Source organism: Podarcis liolepis (genome assembly GCF_965112155.1).
Source record: "Podarcis liolepis genome assembly, chromosome: 8".
NCBI lineage: Eukaryota > Metazoa > Chordata > Lepidosauria > Squamata > Lacertidae > Podarcis > Podarcis liolepis.
In genome coordinates this window covers 62085233-62113216 of record NC_139560.1, presented here as the reverse complement: position 1 = coordinate 62113216, position 27984 = coordinate 62085233, and the positions used below count along the sequence as shown (strand labels likewise).

The following is a 27984-nucleotide window of genomic DNA, read 5'->3' as shown; positions in this document are numbered from 1 at the left end:
ATATTTTGAGCTGTTTTCCCTTGAGTTGCAATTACTGTTCTGGTTGCCAAGATCACATATAAGACCAGTTCTTTTGACAACATAGTTACATTGGTATCATCGTCACTGGCCTATGTCCAATGGTCTACTTAGGTTGTTTTTGTTGCTTTAAATAACTTGTATATATGAGACTAGTTACTTGTTAAATGTTGCTGTTTAGCTTTCCCAGAAATTGTAGTTTCATCTATCACTGTTTCAACAACAAAAATGTTACCAAAACATTTCACATTTCCGATTCAGAGTTCAGTCAAGTTTTCGAGTCCACTTTTCTCAAATTCTCTCTGAATGATTATGCTTGCTTATCAGCTGCAAATTAGCTCTTACGTGGGCAGTCCACATGTTTTCTTGTATAGAGTTCATTCAAGGTCACAAGCAGAAATACGGAACATAGGAGGGACACATTTTTCCTTGGCTTCTGTTCTTAACTATAACAAATGTTTGTCCAGCAGTACAAATTAGCATTTAGAGACTAATTGTTTTGCTCATTAGTCTGCTAGTTTGAAAGTGCAGTTCCCAATACATCTTTTACCTTTTGTTGCTAATTGTCATCCTTACAATTCGGCATAGGCGATATGGGCACTGGAAGTTGGAAGTACTGTATGTGTTTTGCTCATTTACTGTTCCTATTTACTGCTAATGTAATTTGTTCTATCTGCTGGAAACACAAGGACAGCCTTCACCAACCTGTGCTGGCTAGGGCTGTTGGAGATTGTAGTCCAAAAGATGTGGAAGGTGCCAGGTTGCCAAAGGTCGTTCTCAAAAAACTTAAAAACTCAAATTTTGAACACTAGCATCATGGTGTATGTTAGGTCTAGAGCTTACATGGATAAAAAGGAAGGTGCAATCCTCTAAATGGCTACTCAGAAGTAATTTCAACAGTGCTGACATTTTAGAGGTTCAGCCAGAAACTGATGTCAGCAAACTGGAAAGCTGTACTGATGTGCCCCTGTTGATTTTAAATGCTTTCAGCTGAGATAAATAAATTGAACTCACAAGCATAATATGGCAAATCACGAACTAGGCAGCAGACTGTCTGCAAGAAAGACAGGTGACATGCAACATAAAAACCTCAGCGCAAGTTGACAAAATGATGCCGAGATAAAATGACACTTACAAAGGCTATACCAGCACAGCAGCATCATTATTAAGACTTGTGAAGTGAAATTATTGCTCTACTGTTGATATACTTTTCCTAGAACACACACAGGTAAAGGGTACCAAAGTGTTGGACATTATTCGAAAGAACAGTAAAAGAGCTCTTCCCAGGCCATGCCCCACATTGGCCTTCCTTCACAACCCAGGTGAAGTAACCCACAGCCTGGCTAGAATGAACTCTGATAATGCTTACTGATTATTTGAATGCAGGAGAGAGAGAGGGTATAGAACCTAGCTTGTGCATATATAAAAATTACATTTGTTGTTCTGCTTGCTGTTCATGCCTGCCCACCAGCATGTGGTCCCGAAAGGTTTCACAGAAGGGACAGTGACCCTCAGACTGGAAAAGGTCCCTTACCCCTGATCAATCAATCAATCAATCAATCTTTATTGTGGTCAAAGACCAGACAGCAAATTAACAGCAACAACAACAACTTATGCCACATCTGCATGAAGAAGCAGATGTAATTAAAATTGCCCTATAAACTTATTTACATTAAAAATAACACTCCTTCACTAAAATCTGTATCCCAGTGATTAAAATCAGTACTCATTCGCTGGCCATCACTGTCACCACAACTGCCTTGTCCTTGGTGCTATAAAACAGAATTTTGCAACAGGCCTGATGATATCCTGTTCTTTATTGGCAAGAAGGTGTTTAGCATAAGTTTCCTCTGAGCGGCCAGGTAATTTCCTTAATAACAGTAAAATTAGCTCTTTTTGGGTATCAGAATACAACGGCTCCCCCGTACCCTAATTGTTTTTAAGTGACGACCACTTTGGAATGGGTTGTGCTCTCGACTGCCATCAGAAATCATTGGTGATGTATAAGGAGTTTTGAACAGATATGTAATACTGTCATTGTATCTGCCCTACACACCTGCAATGATATTGAAACACAGTGGACATCAGTATTTGAGGTATGGTTTCCTTTTGCTGGATTTGATCATCCCAAATTATAATCTTCTTTACAGGTTGTGTGTCTGTTTTTACTGTTCATAAAACTTTTTAATTGTTAAATCCAAATCTTCAACAGTCTTTCCCCCACTACTGCAATCTACCACAATCTAAATAATAAAAATTATAAGTGTTAACATACTCTGGAAATGAGATTATAACACTCACATATACAGAAAAAGTGCCTGGTCTTGAATCAAATCCCAGCTCAGACAGGGATTTTGTGGATGACCTTGAACAAGTCTTCTTTGGTCTCTGTAAGGTGATATGAAAAGGATAGCAACCTGTCTCTGTGGTTGTCATGGGGATGAGTTAGAACAGGGACTGTAAGGCAACTAGAAAATCAAATAATAAGGAATAATAAAGTTTCTTCAGAAGTGTTCACTGAACTATTTAGAAACCCCATGGCTTGGATCAAAACAAAGCTTCTGTCACTTTATTGTAATAGGAAAGAGGGCACTTTAAAGCTAAACATTTTCACAAGGAGTGCTGAAAAGTCACTGAGAAAGGGAGCCCTTTGGGGACAGAAGCACTTGGAAAACATACACAACAAATAATGGTAGCCATTTATTTATGTATGTATATTTAATTATTTACAGTGGAATGGACTCCCTCAGGAGGTTGTGGACTCTCCTTCATTGGAGGTTTTTAAGCAAAGGTTGGGAGGCCATCACTCATGGGTGCTTTGCTTGAGATTCCTGCATTGCAGGGGGTTGGACTAGATGACCCTTGGAGTCCCTTCCAACTTTACAGTTCTATAATACCATTATTTCTAACCCACTTTTCATCATATCTGTTCTCTGCCATAATCGGAACCAGGAAAGAGACAGTTAATATTCAGTGAACACAGATGGGTCAGAATATTACTTTCTTATTAAAGGAGGTTCTGGATCAAGGCAGAAAGTGCTTACAATGAGGCTGATACCATAACCTGAAGTGGGATGCTGTACCAGCGTGAAGGTTTAGATCAGTACATTAATATACTGAGGTCACTCTGGGCAATACCAGAATAAATGTGATTGAGGCATCATAAGTATACTAGCATTTACTGATCTTTTCCAAGTAAATTTACGGGGACTTCTTTGAGGCGTTTCCCGCTGTTTTGCTCAGAAAAAGAGGCATTGATTTAAACCTTATGTTCATTTAGATTTTCAAAGATGTGCAGAAGAGAACTTTTAAAGTTTTTCTCCTTTTCCCTACTGTTTATATCTTACTTGCAATTTTGACATCTGGTAACATTTTCCTGTAGAATCCAGATGTAAGGAACCTTAACTTCTGACACCTCTTATTTTCAGGACTAAGACTTTGAAGATTTTACTCCAGTAGTTTAAGTATCAGTGATTGAAATCCCAAACTGCTTGAACCCTACATATATTTGTAACCACCTATTTTCCTTTGTCACATTCTGATCTTTTACATCCTCTGAAAGCACCGCATAATCCCACCCACATTATGTATTTGAATAGCATCAGTCTTTGTGATTATTCCTTAACGTGAAACTCCTGCCTCCTGGATTTTTATTACAGCCTGAGTATTTTCATGGATACATTATTAAGCCCTATTTCTTCAGACATACACTTGTAGCCAGAAGCATAGCCACTAATGGGCTGCGCTAATTGACATTAATATTAATGTAGTTTTAAATGGGCTGCATGGCCTAAGCTTTCGGAGCAGGATGGTTTTCCCTAAGAACATAAGAGCACTGCTAGATAAGATCAAAGGCCTGTCTAGTCCAGCATTCTCTTCTCACAGGAAGCCCATAGGCAGGTTGTTTGCACAATAACCCTTTCCTCCTCATGTTTCACAGCAACTGGAATTCAGATGCATACTGCTTCTGACACTGGAAGTAACATATAGTCATCATGACTAGTAGCCATTAATAGCTTTATCCACCATGAGCTCGTCTTAATTCCCTTGTAAAGCCATCCAAGTTGGTACACATCACAACACCTTATGGGAGGAAATCCCATAGTTTGACTATGCGTTGTGTGAAGAAGTACTGTGCAGTATAAGAGATGAAAAAGCATACCCCTGTCTAAAGATGTGAAGGCCTGGAAAATAATCCAGAAAATTTGGGGTGGATAGATGACAAACCAATTTTCCTGGTTTGTTTATGTGCCTTCACATCTATGTACTTACCTGCTTTTTCCACAATACCCCCCACTTACCATTTTGTCTATGCTTTTGTCTCTCTTTGCGGGGGGGGGGGAGATCAAGATAGAAATGTAATAAAAATAAATGATAAAAAATAATAAGCCAAAAAGCCCCAAGCCTTTTAAAATGTCCTCATTGGGTAGTTGTTCCAGTTCATCAATCATTTTGGTTGCCTTCCTTACACCTCCAACGAACAGTGTTCGCATTGTATATGAGGGTGGGTAAACTGTTCCATAATGTTAAAAAGAGGGTGGTGGGTTTTTTGTTTTTGTTTTTGTTTGTTTTTTACAAGTGTTTATTCAACAAAGTGAGGGGAAGAAATTAAAACCATTTGTGATCAAAGTATGTTTTCCCCTCTTTTTTCTGATTTACTTTTTGTTTTCATTAGACAAAATTGAAGAAGCACAAAAAGAACTTAATGAAACAGAAGACTCACAGAAAGGTAAAACACACCACTGTTTCTCTTCCTGCAGTCTTTCTCCAGCAATCCCATAATAATAATAATAATAATAATAATAATAATAATAATAATAATAATAAATATTGATATGCAAATAATACTAATAATGAAAGACCATCACCAACTCACATTGCAGATATAGTACAGTGGCCAGCCATTCCTGACCATTGGATTTGTTGGCTGCGGCTGATGGGAATGTGAGCCCAACAACACCTGGAGGGCACCATGTTGACTAGCCCAGTCCGACCTCCTGTTCCCCACAGTAGCCAATCAGATGCCTCTCTTGTTCTTGTCCCCCAGAAATTGTTCAGGAGCAGAAGGTCTAAGAAGATGGGGGTTTCACTTAGCTATAATGCCTAATAACTAACTGTGATAATTTTATCTTCCCTAAATTTTAAGCAGCTGTTGATGGTGCAATCTTATTACCTTATCCTCAAAGTATTCTTGCTAAATGGACTGAAAGAACTTAGTTTAATAATTATTAAAGTTCTCTCCATATTTGCGTCATTTTGAACTTGCTTGGAATACTTTTAGCTGCTTGGAATATGTTGATGTTGTTACTACCATGTTCCTTACTGATTATTTTGTACAGTGGTGCCCCGCAAGACGAATGCCTCGCAAGATGAAAAACCCGCTAGACGAAAGGGTTTTCCGTTTTTCAATGCGCTTCGCAAGACGAATTTCCCTATGGTCTTGCTTCGCAAGACGAAAACGTCTTGCGAGTCTTGCGATTTTTTTCGCTCCCCCCCTTTCTAAGCCACTAAGCCTTTAATAGCCGCTAAATCGCTAATAGCGCTAATCCGCTAAGCCGCTAATAGGGTTCCTTCGCAAGACGAAAAAACCGCTAGACGAAGAGACTCGCGGAACGGATTATTTTCATCTTGCGAGGCACCACTGTATTTCCATCATCGGCATCCAATAGTCTTGAAAACCTGGGCGTTGATTTGGAATTTAAATTTTGACCATTTTCATTCAAGTGTCCTAAAAACCTGTTACTGGTAAATGATCGTCACAGGGAATTTTTTTTTGCGGAGCTCTGAAAGGGAAGGAAGCTAAGGCCTCCATCCTGAGGTCTCTGCATAAGGTTATTAGTGTTGAATTGTGTATATGTCTCTTTAAAAACACACATACACCCAAATAAACCCTTTTGAGGCAGCTGCCAGAAAGGGCTCAATCTACAGCTTCGGGACTTTTAAATTTAAGACACACATTCTCCCCTGATTCCAAACATCTTGTAAGGGCCAGCATATATTGAATACTTGGTTATATGTCCCAGAGCACAAAAAGTGAAATCAGCCCTTAGTTTATGGTCTTTTACATTGCAAATTATTACCAGGTTTAAACACAAAATGTACTCTCTGTATCTAACACTGGATTGCTTGGCTCTCACTGACACAGGTTGCATAAGGAAGTTCAATGTGATTTGTCAGCAGTATACAAGCCTTGCCTCCAAATACATATAACTTACAGCATTTTGTTAGTACTGAATAAAACTCCATCACCTAGAATAACTTATATTATTTTGCACTTTTAGTAGGGCACAACTGACATAAGCCTTAGCTACCTCTACATACAGCAATACCTTTATTTTAGTGCCACATTGACAGTGATGGCCCAGTAAAGATAACTCATACTTTAAAGGGTATCTAGGTAATCAAATCCTTTATTTTATACATCACTGGGTTTCTCCATGCATGAATATGTACTGTTGTCCATTTCTGCTAACCCAGATCATAGCTTAATTTTAAAAGCAAAATAAATTCTTGAAAGGTATCAGGTTCACCCAATGTAACTAGGCTACAGCAAGCTGGTTGTTCCTTCTGTCTCAGTCAGGTTTCATTCATCCCATTCTGTTTCTTGTTGGGTGAATCTGTATATTGATGCCCCACTTCAGTCTGTCCTCATTCCTTTGACTGCTCAACTTTACATGTTTTCTAGGCTGAAACATATTGTGCCTGAGGAAGAAGCATTGGGTTGTCCACAGTTGTATTCACTGTGGCCATGTCTTCCTGCAACTTGTTTGATATCCAGTCCCAGCTGCCTTTCCCCCATCTAAATTATGTGTCTTAGTCATTTCTATACCATTGACCTAGGATTCTAATTCAACATCACTGCTCTTAAATTCTTGTCTGAATGGAGAAGTTAATTTCTGCTGATGATTCTTGAAGAAAACATAACATTTGTAAGTGCATATGCTTTAAATCTCTCACTGCTGAAATCTACTCAGTAAATCAGTAACGGGTGCCAGACCCAGCAGAGCTGGGATTGTTTTGACAATAGAGAAGAAAACACACTGAGTGTGCTTAATTTAGCACTTAATCTTTCAAAGCTATTCTGACAATTCTGTCTTAAATATGAAGAAAGAATACATGAATGCACTGATTTTTGCTGAGTACGTCTCAACAAAAGAAACTCTTCCATTCAAATGTTTTCAAGTGAATATTTTAAAGGTCTAGAGGCCAGAAGTGCAAATGACTTTTAGATATTTACCTTCCCCACCTGACTCAAATGAAGACTTGGTTGCAGAATTATGTTTTGTATTCTCTTAGGAATGGGGAACATGTGGCTTTCCAAATATAGTTGAACACCAGCTCCCAGCAGTCACAGCCATCAAGGATGGTGGGAGTCCAGCAACACTGGAGAACCACTGGTTCCCCATCTCTGCCGTAGTATTTCTTGTTGACGAAGTATTCCATTTGAATAGAGCAGCTTAGAAACAGTCCCATGTGCTGAAGGTGGGCCCATTAAGGCTGGACGATAACTGGTTTTCAACATCACAATATTTCTCCAGTTAATCATTGTGATATATCAATATATCATGATGCCTGAAATAAGGATGGAACTGTGTAGAGGTGAACGGTTTTCAACATTATGATATATCACCAGCTGAACTTTGTGATATATAACAATGTCCAAAATAAGGATGGAGCTGTGTAAAGGCATTAGCTGGTTTCACGGTTTTTCACACCCACACCCACACACTTCATGATTCACAATATATCGACAGGTCAAAAATTATGAAACCAATATCTCAATATGGACTTCAAACCATTTTTGGACAATCTTATCAATATATCACCAGCCTTAGGGCCTGTATAATAGATTTTCGAGGGGACCAAGGACCAGAATGTCCAAACTGTGAACTAGTATCTATATTATCCACTCAAGATAGACCCACTGAAATCAATAAAGTTAATCGTGAGTGAAAAGCATTGGTTTTAATGGAGTTACTCTTGAGCACACCCAGAGACAAGATGAGGAGGGAACATTGTTGGACCAAGATTCATCCTAATGAATTTCATTCATATTTAATGCAGTTAACTGAGCAAATGGTTTGTATAGTGGTAATGAAAACATGATGAAAATGGAATATAATTAATATGTACAAGAACTGAAATAAGTTTGGGAGGGGTCTCTGAATCAAATTCTGTAAATTAAGAATGTACTTAAAACTAGTGCGGTTCAGTGAAATGCTGTACAGTGGTGCCTCGCAAGACGAAATTAATTCGTTCCGCAATTCTCTTCGTCTTGCGGTTTTTTCGTCTTGCGATGCACGGTTTCCCATAGGAATGCATTGAAAATCAATTAATGCGTTCCTAGGGAAACCACCTTCAGACCAGGTCCGGGGACAGTCTGTCCCCGGACCTCTTCTGAAGGCTGGGGGGGGGGGGACAAGGGCTTTTCTTCCCACCCCCAGCATTTTAAAAAACCCTGGGACAGCGGAGGACTTCTCCGCTGTGCGGGGCTATCTTAAAATGCTGGCGAGCGGCATTTTAAAATCGCTCCGGACAGCGGAGGACTTCTCCGCTGTCCGGGGCGATTTAAAAGCCCCTGGGAAGGCAGGCAGGGGGGACAAAGACTTTCGCCCCCTGCCCGCCTTCAGAAGGTGTTCCCGCCCCCCGCCCCACTTCGGAACAGCTTTCCGAAGTGGGGCGGATGGGGCAGGTGTCCCGCCCCCCCGCCCCACTTCAGAACAGTTTTCCGAAGTGGGGCGGCGGGGCCAGGTGTCCCCGCCTGCCCGCCCCACTTCGGAACAGCTTTCCGAAGTGGGGCGGCGGGGCCGGGTGTCCCCGCCCCCCCCGCCCCACTTCGGAACAGCTTTCCGAAGTGGGGCGGCGGGGCCAGGTGTCCCCGCCCCCCGCCCCACTTCGGAACAGCTTTCCGAAGTGGGGCGGCGGGGCCAGGTGTCCCCGCCCCCCGCCCCACTTCGGAACAGCTTTCCGAAGTGGGGCGGCGGGGGCGGGTGTCCCCGCCTGCCCGCCCCACTTCGGAACAGCTTTCCGAAGTGGGGCGGCGGGGGCGGGTGTCCCCGCCTGCCCGCCCCACTTCGGAACAGCTTTCCGAAGTGGGGCGGCGGGGCCGGGTGTCCCTGCCCCCCCCCGCACCACTTCGGAACAGCTTTCCGAAGTGGGGCGGCGGGGCCAGGTGTCCCCGCCCCCCGCCCCACTTCGGAACAGCTTTCCGAAGTGGGGCGGCGGGGCCAGGTGTCCCCGCCCCCCCCGCCCCACTTCGGAACAGCTTTCCGAAGTGGGGCGGCGGGGCCAGGTGTCCCCGCCCCCCGCCCCACTTCGGAACAGCTTTCCGAAGTGGGGCGGCGGGGGCGGGTGTCCCCGCCTGCCCGCCCCACTTCGGAACAGCTTTCCGAAGTGGGGCGGCGGGGGCGGGTGTCGCCGCCTGCCCGCCCCACTTCGGAACAGCTTTCCGAAGTGGGGCGGCGGGGGCGGGTGTCCCCGCCTGCCCGCCCCACTTCGGAACAGCTTTCCGAAGTGGGGCGGCGGGGCCGGGTGTCCCTGCCCCCCCCGCACCACTTCGGAACAGCTTTCCGAAGTGGGGCGGCGGGGCCAGGTGTCCCCGCCCCCCGCCCCACTTCGGAACAGCTTTCCGAAGTGGGGCGGCGGGGCCAGGTGTCCCCGCCCCCCCCGCCCCACTTCGGAACAGCTTTCCGAAGTGGGGCGGCGGGGCCAGGTGTCCCCGCCCCCCGCCCCACTTCGGAACAGCTTTCCGAAGTGGGGCGGCGGGGGCGGGTGTCCCCGCCTGCCCGCCCCACTTCGGAACAGCTTTCCGAAGTGGGGCGGCGGGGGCGGGTGTCCCCGCCTGCCCGCCCCACTTCGGAACAGCTTTCCGAAGTGGGGCGGCGGGGGCAGGTGTTCCCCCGAGCGCTTCTAAAGGCGGGCGGCTGGGAGGGAATCCCTTGGCCCCCCGCTGGACTTCCCGAAGCTCTTTTGAAGTCCGGCGGGGGTCCAAGGGATTCCTTCCCAGCGGATCTCTCTGCCAGCAGCGGCAGCTCTGCCGCTGCTGGCGGAGACTTGCCGGCATCCCGAAGCCTGTGCGCAGCGCGCCCAGGCTTCGCGGATCTCTCTGCCAGCAGCGGCAGCTCTGCCGCTGCTGGCGGAGACTTGCCGGCATCCCGAAGCCTGAGCGCAGCGCGCCCAGGCTTCGCGGATCTCTCTGCCAGCAGCGGCAGCTCTGCCGCTGCTGGCGGAGACTTGCCGGCATCCCGAAGCCTGAGCGCAGCGCGCCCAGGCTTCGCGGATCTCTCTGCCAGCAGCGGCAGCTCTGCCGCTGCTGGCGGAGACTTGCCGGCATCCCGAAGCCTGTGCGCAGCGCGCCCAGGCTTCGCGGATCTCTCTGCCAGCAGCGGCAGCTCTGCCGCTGCTGGCGGAGACTTGCCGGCATCCCGAAGCCTGAGCGCAGCGCGCCCAGGCTTCGCGGATCTCTCTGCCAGCAGCGGCAGCTCTGCCGCTGCTGGCGGAGACTTGCCGGCATCCCGAAGCCTGAGCGCAGCGCGCCCAGGCTTCGCGGATCTCTCTGCCAGCAGCGGCAGCTCTGCCGCTGCTGGCGGAGACTTGCCGGCATCCCGAAGCCTGTGCGCAGCGCGCCCAGGCTTCGCGGATCTCTCTGCCAGCAGCGGCAGCTCTGCCGCTGCTGGCGGAGACTTGCCGGCATCCCGAAGCCTGAGCGCAGCGCGCCCAGGCTTCGCGGATCTCTCTGCCAGCAGCGGCAGCTCTGCCGCTGCTGGCGGAGACTTGCCGGCATCCCGAAGCCTGTGCGCAGCGCGCCCAGGCTTCGCGGATCTCTCTGCCAGCAGCGGCAGCTCTGCCGCTGCTGGCGGAGACTTGCCGGCATCCCGAAGCCTGTGCGCAGCGCGCCCAGGCTTCGCGGATCTCTCTGCCAGCAGCGGCAGCTCTGCCGCTGCTGGCGGAGACTTGCCGGCATCCCGAAGCCTGAGCGCAGCGCGCCCAGGCTTCGCGGATCTCTCTGCCAGCAGCGGCAGCTCTGCCGCTGCTGGCGGAGACTTGCCGGCATCCCGAAGCCTGAGCGCAGCGCGCCCAGGCTTCGCGGATTTCTCTGCCAGCAGCGGCAGCTCTGCCGCTGCTGGCGGAGACTTGCCGGCATCCCGAAGCCTGTGCGCAGCGCGCCCAGGCTTCGCGGATCTCTCTGCCAGCAGCGGCAGCTCTGCCGCTGCTGGCGGAGACTTGCCGGCATCCCGAAGCCTGAGCGCAGCGCGCCCAGGCTTCGCGGATCTCTCTGCCAGCAGCGGCAGCTCTGCCGCTGCTGGCGGAGACTTGCCGGCATCTCGAAGCCTGCGCGCAGCGCGCCCAGGCTTCGCGGATCTCTCTGCCAGCAGCGGCAGCTCTGCCGCTGCTGGCGGAGACTTGCCGGCATGCCGAAGCCTGCGCGCAGCGCGCCCAGGCTTCGCGGATCTCTCTGCCAGCAGCGGCAGCTCTGCCGCTGCTGGCGGAGACTTGCCCGGAGATTTCCCTATGGGCTTTCGTCTTGCGAAGCAAGCCCATAGGGGAATTCGTCTTGCAAGGCAAATCGCGGACGAAAAAACCTTTCGTCTAGCGAGTTTTTTGTCTTGCGAGGCATTCGTCTTGCGGGGCACTACTGTATTAAATTCAAACTCGGCTCAGACTCACGAACTTTAGGTGCTCTTGAGCAAATTACTATCTTCTGCCTCAGTTCCTATATTGCTAAATGGAATGGCATTAAATAGGTAACAAGGTGTGGGTAAAGGTTGGGTAACATTTAATATGTTGAAAGTACTATGTAAATGATGCTGATAATATTTGCAGAATCACCATTTGACTTTTATTTCTTTGTGTTTGACAGAAATCTCCAAGGCTGTTACAAGAGGGAGCACAGACGCAGTTAAAGGTGTGAAACGTAAAAAGATTGTAACTGAGAATCACCTGACGAAAATACCAAAATCGCCTTTGAGAACTCCAGCTCGGGCAAAGCCTAAAGAAAAAGCAGAAGAGCCTTCTTCATTGTCTAACATCCTTCCTGATACTTCAGAGCTCCTAAAAGAAGTGCACAGTTTGGCAACGCAGAATGGGAAACAAAACAAACAAAATGAGGGGATGCTTAGCAGTGAGGTAGCTATTAAAACGTCCAAATCTGAGACTTCGGTGCACCCCAAATTGTCTCTGTTACCTCAATCCTTGGACTTGAATAAATGGCCAGTAGAAGACCACAGTTCATCCCAGTTAAACTTACCAGTGAAGAAGGGTTCCACTAGCTCAAGTGCAGCCAAGGCTGACAATAATGAATGTATTACTTTTGTTGATTGTAGTCATTCATCCTCATGTACAAATACTGCATTCGATGTCTTACTGAAAGCTATGGAGCCTGAGCTGAACACCTTAGCACAAGAGTGCCCTTTCAGTGGGATGCAAATAGAAAAACTGAGACCAAATAAAACTGCAAGCGCCTCTTCTTGTCTCACATCCAATACACTGAGTGTCCAAAGTCAAGCTGCTTTGGTGCAGCCAGAATTTGTAGCTGGATCTCAATTTCTTCCTTGCACTTCACAGACTGTGCATGTAGCAACATCAGGGAAGAGTGAACAAGCACAGATGCCCTCAGTTGATCACTCACAAGAGCAAGTTCTTGCTAAAGCTGGGCAACAAAACCAACAAATTGCTCCATGTCAGAGCTTCACTAATTCTCTGGTGCAACAGCCGAACCTGGAAAATCTCAAACTCCAGAATATATACAGCATAGCAGTAACCTCTTCAATAATGAGCCCCCAATCCTCTGTTACTCAGGCTTTTTCTCAAAACCAGCTAGTAGCAAAATCTCCGTTGTCAGTTCATCCCTCTAGCTCTACGACCCAATTATCTATAGCTCCCTTGTACAACTCAGCCCAGATAGCTTCAGTTGTCAGCCATGGTGTAGAACAAATATGTAACCTTCTAAAAGTCCAGAAGCCTAAAAAATTAGGGAAATATGTCTGTGAGTATTGTAATAGGGCTTGTGCCAAGCCCAGTGTTCTCCTAAAGCACATCCGCTCCCACACAGGAGAACGACCATATCCTTGTGAGACTTGTGGATTTTCATTTAAGACCAAAAGCAATCTGTATAAGCACAAGAAGTCTCATGCTCATGCTATCAAACTTGGACTTGTCCTCCAGCCAGATTCTAGTGGATTTCTCTCCCATGAATCTGACAAAGCACTTAGCATCCATTCAGATGTGGAAGAAAGTGGTGACAGTGATGATGAAGGCACAGCTGATGAAAGACAAGAAGACCAAGGATCATTAGAAATTGAACCTGTGCATGTAGTGAAAATACCTTCCAATTCTGACTCATTGCACAAAGGTAGTCCCATTTCTTTAAGAAATCCGGAATATGTGCTGGGTGACTCCTCATTTCAGGACTCATCTGTGCAACCAAGGACAGCTTTACCCAAGGTGATTGTTTGCCCTGTTAATGTATCTCCTTTGAGACCAGATAGCCCCAAAGTAGCAGATCCCACCTCTACGCTTTCTAAAACACAACAACAAGGGGACTTGAAAGTAACAAATGTGAAACCAAATTTAACACATGTGCTGGTAAATGAATCTGATGCTAAGCAACATCAGAAAACTGAAACAAGCGTTTCCGAGGAACAGCTTGGGACCCCTGTAGGGACAGCAATACATGCGCAACTACAAAGACAGCAGGCGACAGATTGTTCTCAGGATCAGCAAGTAAAATGTCTCTTGAGCCCCAGAAGTTTAGGTAGCACTGATTCAGGCTACTTTTCACGTTCAGAAAGTGCAGATCAGACCATGAGTCCACCAGCTCCATTTATGAAAGGATTGCCTTCTTCCGAAAAAGACTCAAGTAAAAGTTGTGTGCCACGAATGAGCACCACTGTGGCATCTGTTGTGCAAACCATTTGTGCTGACAAGACCTTGCTTTCATCTGGCCAGATGAGACCACCTCTGGCCACAAAAATGCTTGAAGAACGCATTTCAAAGATAATATCTGATAATGAGGCTGTAGTGGATGACAAACAGTTGGATAGTGTGAAGCCACGGAGAACATCCCTTTCAAGAAGAGGTAGTATTGATTCTCCAAAATCCTACATTTTTAAAGACTCATTTCAGTTTGACCTAAAGCCTATGAGTAGAAGGACTAGCTCAAGCTCTGATATACCAAAGTCTCCTTTTACACCTACTGAGAAGTCAAAGCAGGTTTTTCTGCTTTCTGTACCAACTCTTGACTGTTTACCTATAACCAGAAGTAATTCTATGCCAACTACCAGTTATTCAGCTGTACCTACAAATGTAATACCTCCCCCTCACCCCCTACGTGGAAGTCAGTCATTTGATGATAAAATTGGCTCCTTGTATGATGATGTCTTTGTGCCAGGACCTGCTACTCCACAGCTCCAAGGCGGACACCCTCGCACCCTTGTTCGGCAAGCAGCAATAGAAGATTCTTCGGTCAGTGAAGGGCACACTTTTGGACAAACACGATCTGTAGATGAAAGTTATGGATGCAACACATCAAGTGAATTTTTAATGTCAAGAAGCAAATCATTTGTCCAAGGGTCAACTATGGATAAAAAAAAGTCACACCAAGGCCGAGGGACAATGTTTGAGTGTGAGACTTGCAGAAACAGATATAGAAAACTGGAAAACTTTGAAAACCACAAAAAGTTCTATTGTTCAGAGTTACATGGACCAAAAACCAAGGCAGCTATACGAGATTCTGAGCACAAGACGGTCTTGAACAGTACACAACCCCAAATTCTTCACTATCGAGTTGCCACTTCAACTGGTGTCTGGGAGCAGACATCTCAGATAAGAAAAAGGAGGAAAATGAAAAGTGTGGGAGATGATGATGATGAACTGCAGACAAATGATGCAAGTAGTAGTTTGTCAAAGAGCATAGCTGGGTCAGAGTGTCAAAACAAACTCGGAAATACAATCAGTGTCTCCAAACACACTGCCACTGTTTTAGGTTCACGTAGTATTTCCCTACAAAAACTGGCACAAGATGAGCTGGAGACTCATGGCGCAGAGCAGACTGTGGGGCCAAAGATGAGGTTGCATGGGGAGAAGCAGGCTGTTCCAGTGGCACCAGAAAAAAAAGAACTGAAAAGACAAGGGGCCGGGATTTCAGTAATTCAGCACACAAACTCCTTAAGCAGACCTAGTTCATTTGAAAAATCAGATTCATTTGAAAGGGTATCACCAGTTTCCCTTCAGGATGCTAACAAAGCTGTGAAGCTCCATTCCTTGAGTACCATTATAGCTCAAGAGGAGAAGCATTCTCTCCTGAGTGCCTCCCACCATCCTCAAGTAGCAGAAGCCTCAAGAGTTCAGCTGCATGAACGTCAAGTCACTTCTCATGAAAAGAGTGCACCAATGCAGCCACTAAGACTTGTTCGCCAGCATAACATCCAGGTTCCTGAAATACTGGTGACAGAGGAGCCTGATAGAGATCAGGAAAGCCAATGCAGTGATCAGGACAAGACAGAAAAATTTAACTGGCCGCAGCGTAGTGAAACCTTATCAAAGCTACCCACAGAAAAACTTCCACCCAAAAAGAAAAGAATTCGCTTGGCTGAAATGGAACATTCTTCTGCTGAGTCGAGCTTTGAATCTACGCTTTCTAGAAGTCTCAGTCGGGAGAGTAGCTTGTCACGTGCATCTAGTTTCTCAACTTCTTTTGATAAAGATGATGTATCTAAGAATGAGAGTGCTTCCAAAGCAGAGCCTACAAATAAATCCTTGGAATTCCTTACAATTCCTACAAGTTCAAATACGCTTAGTGTGCCTGGTCCTCATTTCAGAGAAATGCGACGTGCTGCTTCTGAGCAAATTAACTGCACCCAGCCGTCCATGGAAGTTGCCGATTACAGAAGCAAGTCATTTGACTGTGGAAGTGCAGTTCCATCCAAGCCTGCCTCACTTCTAGAGATATCTACTTCTAAACTGACTTCTGGCAGTGGACATGTACCTTTGTTAGAAAGGAGAAGGGGGCCCCTTGTAAGACAAATATCTTTAAATATTGCTCCAGAAAAGAACCAGCCTGATGTCATGTCAAGTACTTCTTTTCAAATAAGTCCTGCAGCAGATATTTCTTCAGTGTCCTTGCAGAGGTTGCAGGGCTCTGGGAAACCCGAGGAATTGTCTTCAAGTTCTCAGCACCCCCAGACTTACATCAAGCCTTTGCGTGAGTCGCAGTCAGTGAAGAGCAACAACTCTCTTAACCTGCCTTCTAGTGAACAGTCTTTAGGCTCTAGTTTACATCATCCTGGTCAGCAAGCTTCACTCAGTCAGTATTCCCAATCAGCTTTCAAGGGATCAGCACTTGGAACTCAGAAAAGCATGAGCATGGTTGCTGGTCAGCATAGTATGCAAGAAGACTGTTTTGCTCCCAAATATCAGCTTCAAGTTAAAGCATTGCACATAGGAAAGCAATATCCTTTAGGTCTTCCAGGTGCAGCTGGCACAGAGCAGACTGGGTCTTCATTAGAAATACATACTAAACTGAACGACAAAGTGTCCAAGCAATATGTGGCGCCACCCTTGCAACGAACTGCTCCCGATAATTGCAGTGGTGGGATGTATCATGTTGCGCCCTTCATCCCTGTGCGCATTCACAGTAATATTCCATCGTATGGTTTGGCTGCTGTTGCACCCCTCCCTCAAATTTTGGTAACACGGGATCAGGTAAACCAGTCTCTCTGTCAAATAAACACTGCATCAGTGCCAACAGTCAAAGATCAAACTCAGCTGCCAAAATCCCACAAAGATCATCTGAGGTGTTTGCCAAGTTCGCAGCCAGCATCTGTGTTTGAAAATCTGATTTGTGGGACGGAAAGCAAAAATTCAGCTTCCCTGGGGTCCTCAAATATGATTCAGAAAGTGCCAGTTGGTGGACTTTTCCCTCAGCAGGAAGCCACAGCCTCAAGTAAGCGCATGCTCTCGCCAGCCAATAGTTTAGACATTGCCATGGAAAAACACCAGAAGCGTGTTAAAGATGAAAGTGGAGCTGCTTGCACTACAGGTGCTATGTCACTGCATCCTTTGACCGTAAAGGCTGGCGAACCTAACAAGCAAAAAAAGCCACTCTTAGTGCGGCAGATCTGCACAGTTGAGCCCCTAGAAGGTTTCTCATTAGATCAAGATGATAAAAGCACTGGAGCTGGTAATTCGTCAGATCTTCTGCTGCCTGGTTCAGCTGAATCTGCTCAGTGTGGGGCTTCTTCACTCATAAAGGAGCCTTTAGAATATGATAACCCATCGATCTCTGAAACTGGAAGGTTTGCAGTCAGAAAGTCAGCTGAATCTACTTCACTAAATATTCAGACTTCCTTTCTAAAGGTTCCAGATAACAGTCAAGAGAGGATGTCCCCAGAAGTGAATGATGATAAGCAGTCCAGTGTTTTGAGCCAAGCAAAATCTGGAGCCGCTTTGTCCGCCGTGAATGCGGATGATATACAGCGATTATCTTTTCCAAGCCTAAAGACTACAACAAATTTTACATGGTGTTACTTGTTAAAAAGGAAGCCTGTGCACCTGTTGCAAAATGACCAAAAGACTTCAGTTTATTCTTCTTGGTCTGTCAGTCCTGACAATCCCAATCCACTTGGTTTGCCGACAAAACTTGCTCTTTCCCTTCTGGATTCAAAACAGAAAGCTGGAAAACCATCTTATACTCTAGCAATAAGTACCAACTTCAGATCTGACATACTGGTCTACTCAAGCAAGTGGAAGAACAACTTACTTAAGGTACTATGCATAAAACATATTTATTTTAAGAGGGGGAATTCAAGTGTTTATACTAAAGTATTTATGTAAGCTCTTAAAAATGAGGATAACTTATTTGCATTTGGGAGGAAAACTCGTTGAACTCTGTTGGTGCATTGTTAATACTGCTTTATTGCATCACTATATAAATGTTGAGCTATCTTTACCTACCTAAAATTTTAGAGGTTTATCACATCTCATGAAAGCCATATCCTAATTTTAAAATTTGTGCAGAAAGCCAGGTGCTTCTGCAAAGAGCTTTTTGATATTGTTTGGACACTTGAAATTCCCAAAAGAGCTAATATTATTCTTTAAAATGCCTCTATTGAATTTCATGGAATGTAAAGTTAAGGTGTCTCATACTTCTTCACAGCTCATTTCCCCACAGGGCAAGGCCTACACACAGTGACACATAACTGAGATCCTTTAGGAATAGCAGTGTTCTGTCATGTCAGAACTGCAGAGGAGTTTTCTGTATGAACACTTCATTGGGGTCAAGAGGTTTAGCTACATGAACCTCAGAGAAGAGGAAAGTTTTAGTTGCACTAAAATGCAATAGGCATTTTGTGCATATAGCTTAAACAAGATTGACTTTCTGCTTTGTCATGAGTCTGTGAAACAAAAAGCATGCATGGGCTGCTTTTCTTTAAAATATTTTATTATTGGGGCTTAATGAAGCTTACATCTTATTATAGTACTGTGCTGCGTTGGCTTGAAGAAAAATTGTATAAAGAGAGAAGAATTTTCAGGGAGTTGTATTATTGAATAGAATTTATTTTACAGAGAAATGTGGGCATTAATTTCGAAGCTGGTAGAATAGATGAATGGAAATCCCTGCCTGATCCTAAAAAAAACCCAAAGTTGGATTTTTAGGTTTTGAAAACTGGTGGGACAGTGAAATCCCTTTCTGCATTCATCCACTTGTGCTCACAGAAGAAATTCCTGCATCCAATGATCCCCATCCATCCTTTTATATTTACTTCATCCCAATATCTAATATTCCAGTAACTGTATTTACATCATGTAATCTGTCACTTGTGGAACTTCCATTGAATAAGCCTCTCTTCTGCGCTCATGTTTCTTATTTTCTGACCCAGTCTAATACTTCACCTGCAGATCTTACAACATGAGGAGTAGCATCTAAAACTATGTATTTCCTTGTAGTAGGATGTGCCATTTAGGGATTTTGAAGGAATGACCAGACCTCACACAAGGTCTAGAAGCCCAGAAATGCTCTACAAATGCAATAGGAAATTCACATTGCACATTTTGAGCATTTATTGACTTGGAAAAGAATAGGGCAGGCCCTGCATACACAAAGCTCTAGATGTTCACCAGAGTACAAGAGCCGGTGAATCTTAGCAGTAAAACACAGTTATTGATAATTGGTGTCATTAGTTCATTTTCTAGTGCAAGTCTGAAAATGGAAGAAGAGAATTTAAGCTCTCCTTCAAATAAATCTATAAAGGATGCTGTTTTGCAGCTGCTCTAAATGGAGAAAAACCTCCTTTCAGAAACTACCTGCAGTTTTTCTGCCAGGACCATATGCTGTATCTATGAATGTGGGCCTTTGTTGTATTTCACTATCAGAAAAACATATATTTTTGGAGGTCTTTAAGCAGAGGCTTGACAACCATATGTCAGGAGTGCTCTGATAGTGTTTCCTGCTTGGCAGCGGGTTGGACTCGATGGCCCTTGTGGTCTATTCCAACTCTATGATTCTAAGTACACATCCAACATAAATTTCCCCTACCTCAGAAAAAAAAGTGTGGTAGTCTGATGCATATGAACAGCAGCGAAGCTTTCCAAATCTTACATCTGACTATGCACATTTAAAGACTGTGCATCTGTTGTCATTGCAACTATTTAAGGGTTTTTCAGAATGCAAACAGGGAAATTTTTAGCATTGTAACCAGTTATAAAGTATAGCTATGGACCATGAATGCAGAAGAGAATTTGGGGAAAATCTTAATTTTGTATTCAGAGCTTGTTCAGACATAATCTTTAAGTAAGAGATCAGGAGTTACCTCTTCTCACGCTTTAGCTACAGTTTTGGATATGTTGGAGCCAGTGTTGGCTAAAGCGAAGATTAAGTTCCTCACTTAACCAAGGTCCTTAACCTGCTTCAATCCTTGTTAAGCAAAAAAACCTGGCTTCATTTGTTCATTTAATTTTTGTCCCATTCACAGTATTTAAGAGATGAGGAAGGAGTATAACCACCTCTGTACTGGCCTGAAAAGTTATCAGCTATTGATGCTCAAGACAAATTTATTTGAGATGTGGAATAGTTGACCAAAAAAGCCAGCTGGTCATGTAACCCCTAAAAATATTTGTCCTGATTACTTGAATCTTAACAAGGTGGTGTAAAAATGAACATTACTGGTGATTTACATGAACAGTTCATTTTTTGTGATGTTTCATTTTCTGAAACCATGTGTAAGTCTCAGTAGTGTTGTTAAAGTTTATGTATTGTTGCATGAAATTTCCTGTATTGGTTGGTATAGTCCAACAGTGGAGAACCTCAGGCCCATGGGGATCCTAATATAATCCACAAGACCATTTCCCCCAAACCTGATGTCATATGTGACATCAGCTATGCAGCAGCAAAAAGAGCATGTTCCTAGTTGATGTTCACAGCTAGCCCCATCAGTATAAGTCATACCATTGAAATATACAACATGTACAGTATGGTTAGCACTTAATGTCTAATTCACTGCAAGGCATCAAAAGTTTGTGTTCTACATTGACTTGAGGTTTATGCTTCCTGTGATCTTTCTGCTATCTGTTCAGAAGATGGAAATCCATGATGACCTATTCTGCTGAATCCAACAAACCAGGATTTCTTGTCTACATTGTCACTAGATGTCTCATAAACAGTTTTGTGATGCTGGATGCAGAGCAGGTCCATGGGGAGATAGCCAGTGTTACTGATATTCAGACTAGACCCATTGAAATAAATGGATTTAAGTTACTTGTCTATTAATTTCAACAGGTTTGTTGAATGACAAATAATTGGCCATTTTACAGTCATGGAGGGATTATAAGGATTAGTTTTCAGTTGATAAATGCTTGTCAGTGTAGAGTTTGTCCAGTACTAAGAGAAATGGGGGAGGCGTCAATCAAGGAGAATGCTATGTGGTTGCCACCTAGTGGCCACAAGGCAAAAATGGAACCTATTTAAGTCATCCAAGATCCTTATCCATTATAATAACCATCAAGAACTTCATATGGCAAAGCATCACAAGACAAAGTAGGTCCTTTGTGGGCATTATAAGGAATAAGGAGCATGGAGGACTTAAACAGGTTCCAATTCTTCTCAAGAATCACTTTTAGCCCACCAAATGCCTACTGGATCAAAACACTCCATTAGTTTGCATCAAGGTCACTGGCCTTAGCAGGGGGAGAAAACTATTCACAACTAGAATGTAAAGAGTTAGCAGTGTTTTCTGCTGAAAGGAAATCCCATTCGTATCTAGATCGCAGGTGTTTTGTCATACAATCTGATCATAAACCTCTTCAGGGTCTGCAGGGAGAGAACAAGCCAGTGCTGCCTGCTAGAATCCTGAGATGGGCTTGACGTGGCCTGCATAGGACTACAAATTTGAATATAAGCCAGGTCAAGCCCTGGATAATGCTGATCCCCTTAGCAGATTTCCACTGCCAGATAGATCAAAGCCAGTACCTCAGCCTGCTGAAACTGTTTTTCTTATTGAACTGCTATCCACATGCCTGATCGATCCCGCAAAGATTAAACGGGTGACTGACCAAGATTCTCTGTTATTTAGAGGGTGAAGATAATTAATGGATGGATTGCGGGGGGGGGGAGGGGAGAGCACATGTGAACACCCTAACTATCAGCGTAGGGAGTCATTGGCTATCCAGGATGGATGAATATTATTGGGCTCGCAGGTGGTTGTACTACCAGTACTATGCAATTTCTGCTGTGCTGAATTTGTTGTATGAAGTCCATCCTGGCATTGTTTGAAGAGAGTAGCATGTAGTTTATGTGTGGTGGCCAGAAATAGACCAGCAGATTGAGACAGGAGTACAGTGGTGCTTGTCAATCTATCTGTCATGCTCCTTCAAAAGCACCCTTACACCCAAGGGAGTGATAATAATGACCTTGGGCAAGACTTCACATTGATTATGCCAGTCCACAGCCACTGCATCAGATCGTACAACTGTTTCAGGTGTGTCTATGAGACACACTTGGAGATAGAACATCTGGATAAGCCAGAAACACTCACAGTTACACTGTGCCATTCAAACAAAATCCCCAAGCCCAGGGAGAGGTTGCATTTATAAAAACAAGGGAATTTGTGGGTTTAGACCAATGCCTCCTATTTAGGAAATTATTATTATTTTTTTTGTTCTATTTCCCCCACTGCCTTCTGTATTCTTACTGCCAATATATAGATTACAGTATATGTTGACAGTATAAACAAAAGGGGAAGGAGTGTAAGATACCTTTATGTGGTTGCTACCTAGTAGCCCCAATTCAAATGTGTTTCTTGAGGAGGGTTGAAACTGAGCATGTTCAGAGGGGGTGTCCTTGGGAGTGGTTCCAAGATAGATACTAGACTGAAAAATCTAGAACTGTAAAACAGACTGAAAGCTGCAGAACAAACTGTTTTTGTTTTTTTATTTGTATAGCCTAAATGCAGTATATTAATGCAGTATACTTTCTGATACAACTGGTATACTAATTTTCTCTGGCAGTAGATATAAGCTTGAAAAACTGCATTGGGGAATCTCTTCCTCTCCCCCCCCCCACCCCGTATCTCCTAAATCATGTACAGACGGCTACTACTGGGCAAAAACATACACACATGTTCTTTCAAGTATATAACCATATAAACATTTTTGTAATTACTTTCTCTTCCTGTTCTCCCTCTATTGAGCATACTGAATTGGGTGTAGCAATTGTCACAAAAATAAAACTTAGTTGTATTGTCAACACATAAACAACTGTGCCTGAAAATGGTAATTTTCAACTCCTATTTTGCCAGATACTCACTAGCAATACTAGTTCAGTAGATACTTTAATCTGCTTATAATAAGAAACGTAACAATTTACATTTTTTTCAGCGGGCATTAGTTAAACAAAAGGCAGCAAGGGAATTCAGCAATAAAGAAAACTCTGAAATAAGCACTGGTCAAGATAATGATAATTCCTTAGCCAAAAGTGAGCCAAGAAGAGTGAAAATATTTGATGGAGGGTAAGTATCCCCCCTAAAAGTAATGCAATATTTTATTAATATTTTGTATGGAAGTCATTCTCTCCTGGTAGCTCAGTAGAAAAAGGTGTTATTGTGAACCTGATTAGATCGTGATCCAGATTCTAGTCATACAAACAACCAAAATGGTTTGGTATGTTCAAAATTGCTTGCTCCACAGTATTCCCTGCCTCCCATCCACATAGCTATTTTTCTCTCCTGGTGTTTTAACACTTAATTCTTCAAACTGAATTTTTAGTGAGCTTGGAGTCAAATATCCCAAATGGAAACCAAAACACAAAGAGCCTTAGTTTTGAATAACTAATTTCCTACAAATATTTACCAGGTGAAACCAGTTCATCACTGCTTGCCTGGTAGGCCATAGGTGATTTGGAACAAAACAGTAAGTTGCCATCTGAAGTCTGAGCCTTGGTTGCCCTGATTTATAAGCTCGTTCGAGACAGAGACAGAGGGTGTGTCGTCCTGTTGGTTCTCCTTGACCTCTCAGTGGCTTTTGATGGTATTGGCAGTGGTGTTCTTCTGCACCGACTTGGAGGTGGTGGTTGGAGGAACATGCAGCTCCCGCCATCAGAACACTCAATATCTGCACATTCCATTAACTGAACATAAAGAATTGTGGCCAAACATCGCTACATGCATGGCTGATTCAGATATCCAAACAACCAGAGTTTGCCCCCTTCCTTACTTGTTTGTGCTTCACTGGTCAATGGCAACTATTTTCAAGCAGTAACCACGGAGAGAAGGATGTGGGAGAGAGAACGAGACACATCAAGGAATAGGAGAGATCAGGCAAATAAGTTTTCCCCTCTTTTTGCTGGTTGGCTGCAGCCATTTTAGGACAAACCCATGGTGGGGGAGGGGAGAGAGATCATGGATTAGAAATGTTCCCATTGGAAAATACAGTGGTACCTCGGGTTACATACGCTTCAGGTTACATACGCTTCAGGTTACAGACTCTGCTAACCCAGAAATAGTACCTCGGGTTAAGAACTTTGCTTCAGGATGAGAACAGAAATTGTGCTCTGGCGGCAGCAGGAGGCCCCATTAGCTAAAGTGGTGCTTCAGGTTAAGAACAGTTTCAGGTTAAGAATGGACCTCCGGAACAAATTAAGTACTTAACCCGAGGTACCACTGTAATGGAAATTGTCAGCTTGTTTTGTGAATGCTCACCTAATGAACAATTTCCTGGGAACGCATTGTGATTAGAAAACAGGACCTGCAAACCATAACTGTGGTTTCTGCTCTTACCAGGATCTCTACCAGAAAGTAGTACTAGGATATTGTTGCTCGGCTTTTAGAATGTGTGATTTCACGTGGGTCCGTTCAGCTACCTGTGCTAGTTAACATCTATATAAAACCTTTGGGAGCTGCCATCCAGGGATTTGGAGGATAGCGCCATCAAAACATTGATGATATGTGGCTCTCTCTCCATTCTATTGGAATCAGAAGAGGCTTTTAAGGTGTTGGACTGTCTGTAGCATGGGTAGGCAAACTGAGGCCCGGAGGCTGGATCCGGCCCAATCGCCTTCTAAATCCAGCCCACGGATGGTCCGGGAATCAGCATGTTTTTACATGAGTAGAATGTGTCCTTTTATTTAAAATGCATCTCTGGGTTATTTGTGGGGCCTCCTGGTGTTTTTAAATGAGTAGAATGTGTGCTTTTACTTAAAATGCATCTCTGGGTTATTGGTGGGGCATAGGAATTTGTTCATTTCCCCCCCCCCCCCAAAAAAAATAGTCCAGCCCCCCACAAGGTCTGAGAGACAGTGGACCAGCCCCCTGCTGAAAAACTTTGCTGACTCCTGGTCTGTAGGCTCTGAAGGGCTGAACCCTGTTAAGACAGAAGTGCTGTGGGTGGGTAGTTCCTGTGTCCTGGAATTAAGTGTGCGACCTGTCCTGACCTGTAATGCACTGTCGCTTGCAATAGTTTGGTATGTTTTGATTAAATTAGATACAAGTCAAATGAAGAATATGTCTATGTTCGTGGGAGAGGAAGAGGAAAATATATATGTGAAGAATGTGGAATACGCTGTAAAAAGCCCAGTATGTTGAAGAAACATATTCGCACGCACACAGACGTCCGTCCCTATCACTGCAACTATTGCAATTTTTCCTTCAAAACTAAAGGTAAGTGAGCTTGTCATGACTCACAGATTTTCTTTTTCAACCTGCTGACAATTGCTTTTCCAATAAGCGTGTTGGAAGTATGAAATAAAGCTGTGGGAACTTAAACAAATTGCAAAAATAAAAGGAGAGCCGGGTTGGCTTATAAGAAATATTCCAAAACCTAGAGCAAGGGCAATATCCTTTTTAGACCAGATAAAATGTAACACTTTCAAATGCAAGCTTTCAAGTTCTCCAGAACTCTTCATTAGATCAGATTGGGCAAGGTGGGAGGTAGGACGGGGTGGGGAATGAGCAGTCAAAAGCCCCTTTGCAGGGAAGGTGGTAGATGCATACATTACATCCTGCAGGAAAGCATTTTAACATTTTCCACCTTTGAGTTTCATACTGGTGTGAATTTGACTGACTTCCCTTTTCCGTCCTGACTGATGATGCCTTGCCCAAGTACCCAGATAGTTATGAGGCCGATGAAGGCTGTGAAGTTTGCATGACCAATTGTTGGGACAAGGATGTGTCCCAGAAGAGAAAAAGTTTGTCTTTTTCAAGGACACATTGTGTTTTAATTGGCAGCATGTACAGCTGCTAAGCAGACACACCTTCAGAACTGGTTTTGAGATACCATTTTTATGCAAATAGGTTCAGATTCTAGATTTGTCACATACTCATTATTTCAGGCTTGGAAAAGCCACTGTTTACCTTGTTTCTTAGTTTTCATTGAACTGACATTACTAAGATGTTTATAAATAAAAGGTCATGAATATTGTACAACTCTTCTGCATACTAGGAACTCAGTATTAAATCATTCTGCCTCCACTCATGGATTATCCTGTGAGCAGATTTAGCGGGCACTGGTGTTAATGGCATGCTTGTGTGCATATGCTCAACTATAAGCCTAAATATTAAAAAATTAATTAAAATGATTTAATTTTGATGAAATAGATATGAGGGCTTCAACATAATGACGTTTTGCTCATGTCAATATTAATAATAAAGACTGGCATATATGTAACATAAATATAATCTGTACATTTCATACGATTGTAGATTAATATGCATTCCATATCACTGTAAGATTTGTTCTTAGAATTATTACACTGCCATTCTCAGTAGAATCTAATGAAACTATTCCAAAAGAGAAGTGCCACAAAAATGGTTTGTATGTAGCCTTCACTGCCTTCCTTTACTAGCTTCCTGGTTAAATTCTGGCCAAGCTCAAACTTACTATGTTTATGTATGTACTTAACAAAATGGACGTTGCAGCCGTCGGGCAAAAGTCATTTTCTGACTTTCTGAACAATACTGTCATTCATTGTTAAGTCACCAAACAAGATATCAAATATATTAAATCTTTGAGAGCTTCTATTTGTATCCATGGGAGAAACAATACACACCATTACATCAGTTCTTACCACATCCATCTTCTGCCATTTTAGTATATGTTCATTCAACAGCAGCATGGCAGAAGAGAAAATGCCTAGCAAGTACCGGTATTTTACCACTATTAGTCTCTTAGATCATTGTGAACTCTTACAATGTTGTCTTTTGTTGAAAATAGCAGAACATCTGTTGAAGCTATTTTTTAATGCAAATTGGAACTTGTTTTCCTAAATTATATTACATCATGAAACTCCTCATTTAAAAAAGAAGAGTTAATACATCGTTCTTAGGAATGAATACAATAGTTTGACCAGGCAACATTCTCTGATATAGCCTTCAGTGTTAAGACATGTTGTCTACCACTGCACTTAGTTCCATCTTCAAAGCCGAGCTGAATCTAAATTAACTTTATTTAAAAGCCAAAGGGTTGAAACCAACAAAGTCATTGCACAAGCAGGTCTTCCATTCACACAATGGAACTTCCCCTCCTCGCACTCTCCCCCATCTGCTCCAGAGGGTGGGTGGGGGGACCCTGAACAGATTTGGGGGTTGCAGGGCCACCCAGGAGGAGGAGAGAGAAGGGAATTTCCACCACATGAGTGGAAATTGTTCTGCCCATACAATAACTTAGCTGGATACAACCCAAGGCCATTTTTTATTCTCCCAAGTTTTCAAATGAATTTTATGATTTTTAACATGCTATTATATATTTTGTGTGTATAAACTATGTTTATAGTGACTGCTCTGGAAGCTTTGTAAAAGCTTTGTGTTAACCTTTTAAATAAAAGAATAGATAAATAATGGCCCAAGTGTCATTGGCTGCAGAGAGTGACATGCTGAATGTTACGGTCATGTGGTTTTGGTAAAAATATGCATTGTTTGTTTTTTCTTAAGGAAACTTGACAAAACATATGAAGTCCAAGGCACATAGCAAAAAATGCATGGATCTGGGAGTCTCAGTAGGATCAATAGATGATCAGGATGTAGAAGAATACGGTAAAAAAATTCAATTTTTTATATTTAGAACTTTTCATGTATTTGCTTTTCTTTTCTAAATATTTTCCTTCCTCTGTTCAAACCTTTTATTAGATTGCTTTCACAGAGCAGGCCCTATCAGTTATCACTCACCTACTAACTTTCCCTGTATGATAAGGTTCTAGAAGATATTTGGGATCCCACTGTCCTCTCAGTCCCTACGCACATATACTGTAGTGTCAGTACCAGGAGATCCTACATATATACGTGTATGAGATTCCTCTGAAGCCAGATCTCATTTGAATCACAACAGAACTCATGTTCATTATCTCTCAATTCAGCCAATATATTCTACACTTAATAATGTCGCCATGTACAGAGATTCAAAGGGAAGGGAGTAGAATTAACATCTGAACAGATCCTATGCATTCCACTTACTGTTCAGTTATTGGAGCAGATACAAATGGATCAT

The 27984-nt window shown here is 43.6% G+C and overlaps 1 protein-coding gene across 9 annotated transcripts in view; it reads left to right on the top strand.

Annotated features, from left to right (window-relative positions):
- The window catches only part of HIVEP1 (HIVEP zinc finger 1), an 88052-nt gene that overhangs the window by 49235 nt on the left and 10833 nt on the right, over positions 1-27984 (top strand). For all 9 annotated transcript variants that reach the window (XM_083518922.1, XM_083518923.1, XM_083518921.1 and 6 more), the window contains 5 exons: positions 4694-4747; positions 11879-17781; positions 22888-23018; positions 24988-25163; positions 27432-27533. In XM_083518922.1, coding sequence (XP_083375048.1) covers positions 4694-4747; positions 11879-17781; positions 22888-23018; positions 24988-25163; positions 27432-27533 — 6366 coding nt within the window. The remainder of the gene's footprint in view (positions 1-4693; positions 4748-11878; positions 17782-22887; positions 23019-24987; positions 25164-27431; positions 27534-27984) is intronic.